At 41.9% G+C, this 15,006-nt stretch overlaps 1 protein-coding gene across 1 annotated transcript in view; it reads right to left on the bottom strand.

Annotated features, from left to right (window-relative positions):
* Positions 1-299: 299 nt before the first annotated feature.
* The window catches only part of zmp:0000001236 (mastermind-like protein 2), a 75,467-nt gene continuing 60,760 nt past the window's right edge, over positions 300-15,006 (bottom strand). The window contains exons 9-11 of the mRNA XM_038962128.1: positions 4,697-4,879; positions 2,970-3,075; positions 300-2,754 (exon numbers count right to left, since the gene is read on the bottom strand). Of these exons, the coding sequence (XP_038818056.1) occupies positions 1,829-2,754; positions 2,970-3,075; positions 4,697-4,879 (1,215 nt within the window). The 3' untranslated portion in view covers positions 300-1,828. The remainder of the gene's footprint in view (positions 2,755-2,969; positions 3,076-4,696; positions 4,880-15,006) is intronic.

The following is a 15,006-nucleotide window of genomic DNA, read 5'->3' as shown; positions in this document are numbered from 1 at the left end:
CTTACACAGTAATTATGACAACTTCTGGAGGACGTCCTCCAACCTATCAGAGCCTTTGCAGCATGAACTGACATGTTGTCCACCCAAGCAAAGGATCAGAGAATGAATCTAGTACTGAAAGCATAAGCTACAGCTAACTAGCACTGCAGTGTATAACATGTGGTGAGTAGTTGACTCAAAGAGAGAAAGACAATAGTTGAACAGTTTTGAACAAATTCATTTCTTCTAATAATTAGCTCTCTAAATAATCTGATTGTCATCTTTCCTGGAATAGCTACAGAAAGTACAAAGGCTCACACTTTATTTAAAACATTTTTATTCATTAGATTGTTTATAATGTCGTATAATTTTTTTCCCCAATAGATTATTAAATATTAGATCAAAAATCTAAAATAAATGGTTTAAGATGTGGCTTGCCGTTCAATCCAGTCCCAGACGATAAGCGGGAAAAGTACTAATAACATGAACAAACACCTGAGACAGCATCATCATTCAAAACATGAAACACCACGATCGGTCTGGGGGGGGGTGTATATCCCGTCATGACGCCCTATTCCCTATTACAGTACTCTACTTCTGACCAGAGCATTATGTGGTAGTGCACAATAAAAGGGGAATTACGGTGTCATTTGGGACAAAGTCTGGAAGTATGACAGCCACTTCCTGTTCACAGTTGACCATGGTTGGAACCCTCTACCCCATGTTATTACAGGGCCCACATGGCTCTAGTCACTAGTAGTACACTACATCCCATATCTGTGTCAGAAATGACACTCTATCCCCTACATAATGAAGACTGGGTAGTGCACTATGTATGGAATAGGGTGCTATTTTTGGACGAAGACTATGTTATGAAAAGAGGAAGGTTTGATAGCATATATTCAGAATCCGTTCAAGATGCTGTCAGAGAAATCCCCGGTTCTTATTCAATGAACCTTTAAAAGTACTAAAATATTATTATACAGAATATATATTTCTTCACAGGAATACACAAAAAGTACAATTAGATATCAAATTATATATTGGGTTTACAAAATGACATTATAGCTTTTTGCAAATGTAATCCCTTTAGGTGAATTCTGACTCATGGCCAATCGTGGTCTGTGTGTGAAATGATACCCTGTTTCCCTATATAGTGCACTACTTTCAACCATTGCCCTATGGGCCCTGGTCAAAAGTAGTGCACTATAAAGGGTAATAGGATGCCATTTGAGATGCATACAAGGCCATCCATAGTCTCTGTATGGGGAAAGTTCTGCGTTTGCAGTTATCAGTCTTTATGGATGGGTCCTGGAGTTTATCCTGACCAGAAGAGGGAGGTTGGAGCCTATAATTAAGGCCAGGAAGAGGGAAGTTGGAGCCTATAATTAAGGCCAGGAGTTTTTCCACACCACATGGCCCATCTAACCTGGAAAAACTCCTGACCAGCTCTCCCAATTCTATGGAATTTTTTGATGGAAAAACTGGCCACCAATTCTGTTGGATTGTTCTAGAGAAAAACTCTCTGGAATGAACCTGAATTTATGAGACTTGAAGAGAAAAACTCTCTGGAATGAACCCCAATTAATGAGACTTGCAGAGAAAAACTCTCTGGAACGAACCCCATTTCATGAGACTTAAATAGAAAAACTCTCTGGAATGAACCCCAATTAATGAGACTTGCAGAGAAAAACTCTCTGGAATGAACCCCAATTCATGAGACTTGCAGAGAAAAACTCTCTGGAATGAACCCCAATTCATGAGACTTGAAGAATGAATGAACCTGAATTCATGAGAGCTGCAGGGAAAAACTCTGGGCCCTATTTATGCAATCGCACTTCATCCCACTTTATGAGTGACTGCCCAGGATCTCATCAAGGTTAATGTCTTTCATCCAGTCGTCGTTGCCGGATCCGGACTTCAGCAGCGAGTCAATGAAGTCTGAGTCAGTGTTGATCCCTGGGACGGTGTTGTCTCCCTCCTGGAGGAACTCAAAGGTCAGTCGGTTAACAGCCCGGCTGTTCTGGTTCTGGTAGCTTTCGCCAGGGTTGTGGTTATGTGGTGGGAAGACCCCGATGGTGCTGCTCCCAGCGGGAACCCTCTGCTCCGGAGAGGCCTGGTTGAGGCTTGGTAGCCCTGGCAGAGGGGGCATCATGGGTTGGCTGGGTCTGGGGTTGGTGGTGGTGGTGGAGCTGCGGAGGGCTGGGTTCAGAGGCAGCATGCCCATTTCTGGTGCCACCTGGTTAGGTGGGCCAGGGCCTATGTGCCGGGGGCCAGGAGGGTACTGGTGGCTGGACATGTCGAGCTGAGACTGGGACTGGCCCCCCTGGGGTTGGAGCGAGTTCGGGAGCCGCCTCACCCCGAGAGACCCAGGCCCCATGATGGGAGCTTTAGCTCCAGGAGGCCAGCCCATCACACCCCCCAGCCCGAGACCCTGCCCCTGACTGGGCATCCCTCCACCCTGCTGGCCTACTGATGTCCTTGAGGGATGTTGTACACTGGTAAGACCACCCACCTCAAACCCATTACCCTGGACGTTGGGAGGACCAGGGAACCTGGACTTGTTTTGGTTGAGTCCTCCTCCGACTCCTAGCCCCATCTTGGTCTGGTTGATGTGCTGTTGGATCTGGTGAGTGTGGGGGCCTCTTCCAAACCTCCAGTCCATGGGAGGAGGGGTCATCTTGGATCCCGGGCCGCTGGGCATGTGGCAGGACATGGATAGAAGGTCACTCTGGTCAGACCCGTTGGTCGACAACGACTGGGAGGAACTCATACCTGAATACACAGAGATGGTTCTGATTCTGTTCTGATTGGCTCATACAGACACAAACAATGATTCTGTTCTGATTGGCTCATACAGACACAAACAATGATTCTGTTCTGATTGGCTCATACAGACACAAACAATGATGGAAAACCATTAACAGCCATAATACTGTTTTTTTTCCTTCCTACATGGAAGCAATGAATGATTGAAATGAATGATGTACCTGTGAAAAGGCCGGTCGGTTGGACCATTCCTCTGGGCTGTTTATAGTCTGGTGGTGGTCTGGTTAGATGACGGTTAAACAGATCCTGGCTACTATTGCTTTTGTCCTGACACACAACAGAAAGAGACAATGAAACAACAATGACATTTTGTATACATGTTCGAATACAACATGAGATTATCAGGGGTGGGATTGAAGGGAAACACGTGGGAACTGTCTCTGAGTTCCCAAAGTGAAACATTTTGTAAGACAGAGTCAGATGATAACCTAGAGCTCACCGAGTCATTGATGTTAACATGATAACCTAGACCTCAGAGTCAGATATTAACATGATAACCTAGAGCTCACCGAGTCATTGATGTTAACATGATAACCTAGAGCTCAGAGTCATTGATGTTAACATGATAACCTAGAGCTCAGAGTCATTGCTGTTAACATGATAACCTAGAGCTCACAGAGTCATTGATGTTAACATGATAACCTAGAGCTCACAGAGTCATTGATGTTAACATGATAACCTAGAGCTCAGAGTCAGATGTTAACACGATAACCTAGAGCTCACAGTCAATGCTGTTAACATGATAACCTAGAGCTCAGAGTCAGATGTTAACATGATAACCTAGAGCTCACAGAGTCAGATGTTAACATGATAACCTAGAGCTCACAGAGTCATTGATGTTAACATGATAACCTAGAGCTCACAGAGTCATTGCTGTTAACATGATAACCTAGAGCTCAGAGTCATTGCTGTTAACATGATAACCTAGAGCTCAGAGTCATTGATGTTAACATGATAACCTAGAGCTCACAAATTAATTGATATTAACATGATAACCTAGAGCTCACAGAGTCATTGCTGTTAACATGATAACCTAGAGCTCAGAGTCATTGCTGTTAACATGATAACCTAGAGCTCTCAGAGTCATTGATGTTAACATGATAACCTAGAGCTCAGAGTCATTGCTGTTAACATGATAACCTAGAGCTCAGAGTCAGATATTAACATGATAACCTAGAGCTCAGAGTCATTGATGTTAACATGATAACCTAGAGCTCAGAGTCATTGATGTTAACATGATAACCTAGAGCTCAGAGTCAGATATTAACATGATCACCTAGAGCTCAGAGTCATTGATGTTAACATGATAACCTAGAGCTCAGAGTCAGATATTAACATGATAACCTAGAGCTCAGAGTCATTGATGTTAACATGATAACCTAGAGCTCAGAGTCATTGATGTTAACATGATAACCTAGAGCTCACAGAGTCATTGCTGTTAACATGATAACCTAGAGCTCAGAGTCATTGATGTTAACATGATAACCTAGAGCTCAGAGTCATTGATGTTAACATGATAACCTAGAGCTCACAGACTCATTGATGTTAACATGATAACCTAGAGCTCAGAGTCATTGCTGTTAACATGATAACCTAGAGCTCAGAGTCATTGATGTTAACATGATAACCTAGAGCTCAGAGTCATTGATGTTAACATGATAACCTAGAGCTCAGAGTCATTGCTGTTAACATGATAACCTAGAGCTCAGAGTCATTGATGTTAACATGATAACCTAGAGCTCAGAGTCATTGATATTAACATGATAACCTAGAGCTCACAGAGTCATTGATGTTAACATGATAACCTAGAGCTCAGAGTCATTGATATTAACATGATAACCTAGAGCTCACAAATTAATTGATATTAACATGATAACCTAGAGCTCACAGAGTCATTGATGATGTGCTGCTGCTGGGCTAGCTGTCTCTGCATGACCTGGGTCTTCCCTGGTCCTGGGGGTTTCTGCTGGGTGTTGGAGCCAGGGGCAGGGGGACGTTGGGGCTGGGCCTGGGGCTGGGCCTGGGTCTGGGCCTGGGCTGACATCCCCACTAGGCTGTTGTTGGTGGGCATCTGGTTAGAGAGGAAAGCAGAGTTAAATAAGGTGATCTTTATTTCAACATAAGTGCCTTGCTCAAGGGCACAACAGCAGGAGAAAGCAGTACATGGGATCTGAAACCAAGTTGCAAGATCAATTTCAATGTTTTAATTTACATGAATAATACCTTGGTATGGAAGTATCTCTATTCAATGCATTGGTTCAGTAGCCCACTGAAGGTATTATCCCGTCAAAAACAATACAATACCACAAATCTGCCACTAGAGGGCAAACCTCCATAACAAACCACAAGGTTCTGGTGTGAAAATGACACCACCTCTCTGTATGGAGGCTACGGCCACTCCCCCAGAAGCAGCAACACAGACTTGGAGAGAGGTTCCTTTGGGAGGGGGCGAGACAGTGGAGAAAGGCTTCTTTCAAGGGGGAGAGGTTCTTTTTCAGGGAAAGAGAGGCTTCTTTCAGGGGGGAGGCAGGAGGGAGACTAGTCCTCCTCAAGGCAAAGCTGTTCCCTTGACAAATGGTTCTGACGAGGATGGAAATAATCCCTGAGACAGCGGGAACTGAACTGCGTGCCGACTAGGGAGGTTCAGTTTCTACCCTCCCTGCTGCAACATGACTAGTGCCGCTTACCTCCCTTGAACAACCACTGCTCCTTTACCCAAAACACTGAGCTAGCAGCGCTTATCTAGGATCAGGTCCTCCCTGTCCATGTAATCTTATTAATTATTATCTAAAAGCCGAAACTGATCCTAGATCTGCACCATAACTGCCGTATAACAAAGCCCTGTCTGCTTCCCAATCCCCTGATCCCCGAACAGTTCTTATTCCAATATATAAATACATATAATATATAATAAATATCACCCCCGATCAGTTCTTATCACCCCTGCACCGTGGATACCTTGTACGTTCCAATCCCTCAGCTGGTCTAGGATCAGTTGGGTTTCCCCTTGGCTGTAGTATCTCAGAGTCGCCCCTGTTCCTTATTCATTATGATCCAAAAGCGAAATGGATCCCCGATCAGCACTCCTAAACGCTTGAATATAAAACTTCATCAGTTCCCCCATGTAGGTTGGGATGTTATGGTGTTGTTGTGTTGTGGTGTTGTGGTGTTGTTGTTGTGTTGTGGTGTTGTGTTGTTGTTGTGGTGTTGTGGTGTTGTTGTTGTGTTGTTGTGGTGTTGTTGTGTTGTGGTGTTGTGGTGTTGTTGTTGTGTTGTGGTGTTGTGTTGTTGTTGTGTTGTGGTGTTGTGTTGTTGTTGTGTTGTGGTGTTGTTGTGTTGTGGTGTTGTGTTGTGGTGTTGTGTTGTTGTGTTGTGGTGTTGTTGTGTTGTAGTTTGTTGTGGTGTTGTGGTGTTGTTGTTGTGTTGTGGTGTTGTGTTGTTGTTGTGTTGTGGTGTTGTGGTGTTGTGGTGTTGTGTTGTGGTGTTGTGTTGTTGTGTTGTGGTGTTGTGGTGTTGTTGTTGTGTTGTGGTGTTGTGTTGTGGTGTTGTGTTGTGGAGTTGTGTTGTGGTGTTGTGTTGTGGAGTTGTGTTGTTGTGTTGTGGTGTTGTTGTGTTGTAGTTTGTTGTGGTGTTGTGTTGTTGTTGTGTTGTGGTGTTGTTTTGTGGTGTTGTTGTTGTTGTGTTGTGTTGTTGTTGTGTTGTGGTGTTGTGTTGTGGTGTTGTGTTGTTGTTGTGTTGTGGTGTTGTGTTGTTGTGGTGTTGTGTTGTTGTTGTGTTGTGGTGTTGTTGTGTTGTAGTTTGTTGTGGTGTTGTGTTGTTGTTGTGTTGTGGTGTTGTTGTGTTGTAGTTTGTTGTGGTGTTCTGTTGTTGTTGTGGTGTTCTGTTGTTGTTGTTGTTGTGGTGGTGTTGTTGTTGTTGTTGTGGTGTTGTTGTTGTTGTGGTGGTGTTGTTGTTGTTGTTGTGGTGGTGTTGTTGTTGTGGTGGTGTTGTTGTGTTGTTGTGGTGGTTTTGTTGTTGTGGTGGTGGTGTTGTTGTTGTGGTGGTGGTGTTGTTGTTGTTGTGGTGGTGTTGTTGTTGTTGTTGTGGTGTTCTGTTGTTGTTGTTGTGGTGGTGTTGTTGTTGTTGTTGTGGTGGTGTTGTTGTTGTGGTGGTGTTGTTGTTGTTGTGGTGTGTTGTGTTGTGCCCATGTCTGCTACCTGGTGCACATTAGGCTGAGAGCCTTAGCAGACCTGTTAATAGTTATAAAGGAACTGTTTCTTCTTCTATTGGAGATGGAGTGTAAACTACAGACAGACTTCAACCTTTATTTGGTTCCTCCAAGTGCTTGTTTTCCTACTTGCTTCAGTACCTTGCAGCCTGTATCTTCAGGCAGTAATGAGTACCTTGTCTTCAGACTGTATTGAGTACCTTGTCTTCAGACTGTATTGAGTACCTTGTCTTTAGGCAGTAATGAGCACCTTGTCTTCAGACTGTATTGAGTACCTTGTCTTTAGGCAGTAATGAGTACCTTGTCTTCAGACTGTATTGAGTACCTTGTCTTCAGACTGTATTGAGTACCTTGCCTTTAGGCAGTAATGAGTACCTTGTCTTCAGACTATATTGAGTACCTTGTCTTCAGACTGTATTGAGTACCTTGTCTTTAGGCAGTAATGAGCACCTTGTCTTCAGACTGTATTGAGTACCTTGTCTTTAGGCAGTAATGAGCACCTTGTCTTCAGACTGTATTGAGTACCTTGTCTTTAGGCAGTAATGAGTACCTTGTCTTCAGACTGTATTGAGTACCTTGTCTTTAGGCAGTAATGAGTACCTTGTCTTCAGACTATATTGAGTACCTTGTCTTCAGACTGTATTGAGTACCTTGTCTTTAGGCAGTAATGAGCACCTTGTCTTCAGACTGTATTGAGTACCTTGTCTTCAGACTGTATTGAGTACCTTGTCTTCAGACTGTATTGAGTACCTTGTCTTCAGACTGTATTGAGTACCTTGTCTTTAGGCAGTAATGAGCACCTTGTCTTCAGACCGTATTGAGTACCTTGTCTTCAGACTGTATTGAGTACCTTGCCTTTAGGCAGTAATGAGTACCTTGTCTTCAGACTATATTGAGTACCTTGTCTTCAGACTGTATTGAGTACCTTGTCTTTAGGCAGTAATGAGCACCTTGTCTTCAGACTGTATTGAGTACCTTGCCTTTAGGCAGTAATGAGTACCTTGTCTTCAGACTATATTGAGTACCTTGTCTTCAGACTGTATTGAGTACCTTGTCTTTAGGCAGTAATGAGTACCTTGTCTTCAGACTGTATTGAGTACCTTGTCTTTAGGCAGTAATGAGTACCTTGTCTTCAGACTGTATTGAGTACCTTGTCTTCAGACTGTATTGAGTACCTTGCCTTTAGGCAGTAATGAGTACCTTGTCTTCAGACTGTATTGAGTACCTTGCCTTTAGGCAGTAATGAGTACCTTGTCTTCAGACTGTATTGAGTACCTTGTCTTTAGGCAGTAATGAGTACCTTGTCTTCAGACTGTATTGAGTACCTTGTCTTTAGGCAGTAATGAGTACCTTGTCTTCAGGCTGTAATGAGTACCTTGTCTTCAGACTGTATTGAGTACCTTGTCTTCAGACTGTATTGAGTACCTTGCCTTTAGGCAGTAATGAGTACCTTGCAGCCTGTGTTTTCAGGCAGTATTCAATAATATTTGTTTTTTAAATAGGTTTTTCACTGGTAATTTACTTATAGAATTAGAAATAATAGTACCAACAATGTGTTTGATCAACCTGCTTTTACTTTGATGTGAATTATATTTTTAATATTTACATACAGAGCCTTTCGGAAAGTATTCAGCCGACATGACCTTTTCCACATGTTTGGTTACAGCCTTATTCTAAAACGGATGACCAAAAAACTATCCTCAGCAATCTACACACAATACCCCATAATGACAAAGCAAAAACAGGTTTTTATACATTTTGGAAAATGTATTACAAATGAAAAAACAGAAATACCTTATTTACATAAGTATTCAGACCCTTTGCTATGAGACTCGACATTGAGCTCAGTTGCATCCTGTTGCCATTGATCATCCTTGGTAAATTCAAATGATTGGACATGATTTGGAAAGGCACACACCTGTCTATATAAGGTCCCACAGTTGACAGTGCATGTCAGAGCAAAAACCAAGCCATGATGTTGAAGGAATTGTCCGTAGAGCTCCGAGACAGGATTGTGTCGAGGCACAGATCTGGGGAAGGGTACCAAGACTCTTCCTAGAGCTGGTCGCCCGGCCAAACTGAGCAATCGGGGGAGAAGGGCCGTGGTCAGGGAGGTGACCAAGGACCCGATGGTCACTCTGAGAGCTCTAGTTCCTCTGAGATGAGAGAACCTTCCAGAAGGACAACCATCTCTGCAGCACTCCACCAATCAGGCCTTTGTGGTAGAGTGGCCAGACAGAAGCCACTCTTCAGTAAAAGATACATGACGGCTCACTTGGAGTTTCCCAAAATGCACCTTAAGACTCTCAGATGATGAGAAACAAGATTCTCTGGTCTGATGAAACCAAGATTGAACTCTTTGGTCTGATTGCTAAGCGTCACGTCTGGAGGAAACCTGGCACCATCCGAAGGTTCACCTTTCAACAAAGTACTGCGTAAAGGGTCTGAATACTTATGTAAATGTGATATTTCCGAGGGGTTTTTATTATAAATTTGCTAAAATTTATAAAAACCTGTTTTTGCTTTGTCATTATGGGGTATTGTGTGCAGATTGATGAGGGAGAAAAAAAGATTTAATACATTTTAGAATAAGGCTGTAACGTAACAAAATGGGGTCTGAATACTTTCCAAATGCACAGTGTGTACATCAGAATCCTAATGTTGTACCCTTTTCCCTAATCCCTAGCCTTAGGGCTCTGGTCAAAAGTCTCTATATAGTGTGCTAGGGTACCATTTAGGACACATTCAGAATCACTAAACAGGTTTCCATCTTTTTATGGGAATAAAGTACGTCGGGGGAAAAAGGGCCTGATGGAAACAAAACATTTGTCGACAAACCAAAATAAGAAATGGCCTTGGAAACATTTTCCCGCGCAAATATTGATATAATAACTATTATATCGAAGTCAACTTGGAGTCAGGTATGTGTTGTGCGGTCCTCCCACTGCAACTCGGGAAAGCATGCAGTTCATTAGGCTACAGATTATATAAATTATCATGAACATGAAAGCGTGGTGAAAGGGAACTGTAGAGAAAATAACCAGAAGACAAACATCCACTGTAGAGAAAAGACGTGGAGGTCAATGTCTGGGACCGACTGCCTCTGAGACGAACAAACAAAAGCCTGAGAGGAATAGCGAAGATAAAGTGTATGTACTCAGTTCGCAGATTTCTCAATGATGTTGTACAAAAGAACAGATGGCAATAAAGTCACAGTCAGAGACAGAAAAAGAGGCAGAGAAGCTGTATCACAAATGTTGACATTTTCCCTAAATACAATGGCAACATCATCTATATACTACTAAATACTACTACAACATCATATATATACATCTATATACATCTAAATACTACTGCATCATCATCTATATACAACTAAATACTACTAGATCATCATCTATATACATCTAAATACTACTGCATCATCATCTATATACAACTAAATACTACTAAATACTACTACAACATCATCTAAGTAATCTGTATACAACTAAATACTACTGTATCATCATCTATATACTACTAAATACTACTGCATCATTATCTATATACATCTAAATACTACTACAAAATAATCTAAATAATCTATATACTACTAAATACTACTGTATCATCCTCTATATACAACTAAATACTACTGGATCATCATCTATATACATCTAAATACTACTACAACATCATCTAAATAATCTATATACTACTAAATACTACTGCATCATTATCTATATACTACTAAACACTACTGGATCATCATCTATATACATCTAAATACTACTAAATACTACTACAACATCATCTAAGTAATCTATATACTACTAAATACTACTACAACATCATATATATACATCTATATACATCTAAATACTACTGCATCATCATCTATATACAACTAAATACTACTGCATCATCATCTATATACAACTAAATACTACTGCATCATCATCTATATACAACTAAATACTACTGCATCATTATCTATATACATCTAAATACTACTACAACATAATCTAAATAATCTATATACTACTAAATAGTACTGCATCATCCGCTATATACAACTAAATACTACTGCATCATTATCTATATACATCTAAATACTACTACAACATCATCTAAATAATATGTATACTACTAAATACTACTGCATCATCATCTATATACAACTAAATACTACTACAACATCATCTAAATAATCTATATACATCTAAATACTACTGTATCATCCGCTATATACAACTAAATACTACTACACTATCATCTACATAATCTATATACTACTAAATACTACTGCATCATCCTCTATATACAACTAAATACTACTGCATCATCATCTATATACAACTAAATACTACTGCATCATCATCTATATACAACTAAATACTACTACAACAAAATCTAAATAATATATATACTACTAAATACTACTGCATCATCATCTATATACTACTAAATACTACTGCATCATCATCTATATACAAATAAATACTACTACAACAAAATCTAAATAATCTATATACTACTAAATACTACTACAACAAAATCTAAATAATATATATACTACTAAATACTACTGCATCATCATCTATATACAACTAAATACTACTACACCATTGTCAAAATCACCTAAATTCTACTACAAAATCATCTTAATACTTTCTCCCTCCCTCTCTCGGTCTTTCTCCCTCCCTCTCTCGGTCTTTCTCCCTCCCTCTCTCGGTCTTTCTCCCTCCCTCCCTCTCTCGGTCTCCCCATTTTCTCTCTCTCTTCCCTCTCTCAATTCAATTATTGACATGTTTAAAAAAAAATGATTTCATTTTTATTTACCAGGTAGGCCAGTTGAGAACAAGTTCTCATTTACAACTGCGACCTGGCCAAGATAAAGCAAAACAGTGTGACAAAAACAAGAACACAGAGTTACACATAAAAAAACATAGTCAATAACACAATACAAAAATCTATGTACAGTGTGTGCAAATGTAGTAAGATCAGGGAGGTAAGGCAATACATAGGCAATAGAGGTGAAATAATTACAATTTAGCATTAACATTGGAGTGATTGATGTGCAGATGATGATGTGCAAGTAGAGATACTGGGGTGCAAAAGAGCAAAAAATATATATAACAATATGGGGATGATGTAGTTGGGTGTGCAATTTACAGATTGGCTGTGTACAGGTACAGTGATCGGTAAGCTGCTCTGACAGCTGATGCTTTAAGTTCTAGAGGGAGATATGAGTCTCCAGCTTCAGTGATTTTTGCAAATCGTTCCAGTCATTGGCAGCAGAGACCTGGAAGGTAAGGTGGCCAAAGGAGGTGTTGGCTGTGGGGATGACCGGTGAAATATACCCCCTGGAGCCGGTGCTATGGGTGGGTGTTGCTAAGGTGACCAGTGTGCTGAGATAAGGCGGGGGTTACCTAGCAAAGACTTATAGATGACCTGGAGCCAGTGGGTTTGGCGACGAATATGTAGCGAGAGCCAGCCGACTAGAGGTCGCAGTGGTGGGTAGTATAAGAGGCTTTGGTGACAAAACGGATGGCACTGTGATAGACTACATCCAATTTGCTGAGTAGAGTGTTGGAGGCTATTTTGTAAATGACATCGCCGAAGTCAAGGATCGGTAGGATAGTCAGTTTTACGAGGGTATGTTTGCAGCATGAGAGAAGGAGGCTATGTTGCGAAATAGGAAGCCGATTCTAGATTTAATTTTGGATTTAATTTTGGATTGGAAATGCTTAATGTCAGTCTGGAAGGAGAGTTTACAGTCTAACCAGACACCTAGGTATTTGTAGTTGTCCACATATTCTAAGTCAGAACCGTCCAGAGTAGTGATGCTAGTCGGGCGGTCAGGTGCAGGCAGCGATCGGTTGAAGAGCATGCATTTAGTTTCACTTGCATTTAAAACCAGTTGGAAAGTAGTTGGAGACCACGGAAGGAGAGTTGTATGGCATTGAAGCTCGTTTGGAGGTTTGTTAACACAGTGTCCTAGGAAGGGCCAGAAGTATACAGAATGGTGTCGTCTGCGTAGAGGTGGATCAGAGAATCACCAGCAGCAAGAGCGACATCATTGATATATACAGAGAAAAGAGTCGGCCCGAGAATCGAACCCTGTGGCACTCCCATAGAGACTGCCAGAAATCCGGACAACAGGCCCTCCGATTTGACACACTGAACTCTGTCTGAGAAGTAGTTGGTGAACCAGGCGAGGCAGTCATTTGAGAAACCAAGGCTATTGAGTCTGCCGATAAGAATGCGGTGATTGACAGGGTCGAAAGCCTTGGCCAGGTCGATGAAGATGGCTGCACAGTACTGTGTTTTATCGATGGCGGTTATGATATAATTTAGGACCTTGAGGGTGGCTGAGGTGCACCCCATGACCAGCTCTGAAACCAGATTGCATAGTCGAGAAGGTACGGTGGGATTCGAAATGGTCGGTGTTCTGTTTGTTAACTTGGCTTTCGAAGATTTTAGGAAGGCAGGGTAGGATGGATATACAGTTGAAGTCGGAAGTTTACATACACCTTACCTAAATACATTTAAACTCAGTTTTTCATAATTCCTGACATTTAATCCTAGTAAAAAATTGCCTGTGTTAGGTCAGTTAGGATCACCACTTTATTTTAAGAATGTGAAATGTCAGAATAATAGTAGAGTGAATGATTTATTTCAGCTTTTATTTCTTTCATCACATTCCCAGTGAGTCAGAAGTTTACATACACTCAATTAGTATTTGGTAGCATTGCCTTTAAATTGTTGAACTTGGGTCAAACGTTTCGGGTAGCCTTCCACAAGCTTCCCACAAGAAGTCGGGTGAATTTTGGCCCATTTCTCCTGACAGAGCTAATTTAACTGAGTCAGGTTGGTAGGCCTCCTTGCTCGCACACACTTTTTCAGTTCTGCCCACACATTTTCTATGGGATTGAGGTCAGGGCTTTGTGATGGCCACTCCAATACCTTGACTTTCTTGTCCTTAAGCCATTTTTCCACAACTTTGGAAGTATGCTTGGGGTCATCAGAAACTTTCTGTCCAACAATTATGCAGAAAAATGTATCCAATTGTATCCATGCTTATGTTACTTCTAGGTTGGACTACTGCAATGCTCTACTTTCCGGCTACCCGGATAAAGCACTAAATAAACTTCAGTTAGTGCTAAATACGGCTGCTAGAATCCTGACTAGAACCCAAAAATTTGATCATATTACTCCAGTGCTAGCCTCCCTACACTGGCTTCCTGTTAAGGCAAGGGCTGATTTCAAGGTTTTACTGCTAACCTACAAAGCATTACATGGGCTTGCTCCTACCTATCTTTCCGATTTGGTCCTGCCGTACATACCTACACGTACGCTACGGTCACAAGACGCAGGCCTCCTAATTGTCCCTAGAATTTCTAAGCAAACAGCTGGAGGCAGGGCTTTCTCCTATAGAGCTCCATTTTTATGGAATGGTCTGCCTACCCATGTGAGAGACGCAGACTCGGTCTCAACCTTTAAGTCTTTACTGAAGACTCATCTCTTCAGTGGGTCATATGATTGAGTGTAGTCTGGCCCAGGAGTGTGAAGGTGAACGGAAAGGCTCTGGAGCAACGAACCGCCCTTGCTGTCTCTGCCTGGCCGGTTCCCCTCTCTCCACTGGGATTCTCTGCCTTTAACCCTATTACAGGGGCTGAGTCACTGACTTACTGGTGCTCTTTCATGCCGTCCCTAGGAGGGGTGCGTCACTTGAGTGGGTTAAGTCACTGACGTGATCTTCCTGTCTGGGTTGGCGCCCCCCCTTGGGTTGTGCCGTGGCTGAGATCTTTGTGGGCTATACTCGGCCTTGTCTCAGGATGGTAAGTTGGTGGTTGAAGATATCCCTCTAGTGGTGTGGGGGCTGTGCTTTGGCAAAGTGGGTGGGGTTATATCCTTCCTGTTTGGCCCTGTCCGGGGGTATCATCGGATGGGGTCACAGTGTCTCCTGACCCCTCCTGTCTCAGCGTCCAGTATTTATGCTGCAG

This window comes from Salvelinus namaycush, chromosome 23 (genome assembly GCF_016432855.1).
Source record: "Salvelinus namaycush isolate Seneca chromosome 23, SaNama_1.0, whole genome shotgun sequence".
Classification (NCBI taxonomy): domain Eukaryota; kingdom Metazoa; phylum Chordata; class Actinopteri; order Salmoniformes; family Salmonidae; genus Salvelinus; species Salvelinus namaycush.
Note: the sequence above shows the minus strand (reverse complement) of the source record. Positions and strands in the feature narration are given on the sequence as shown.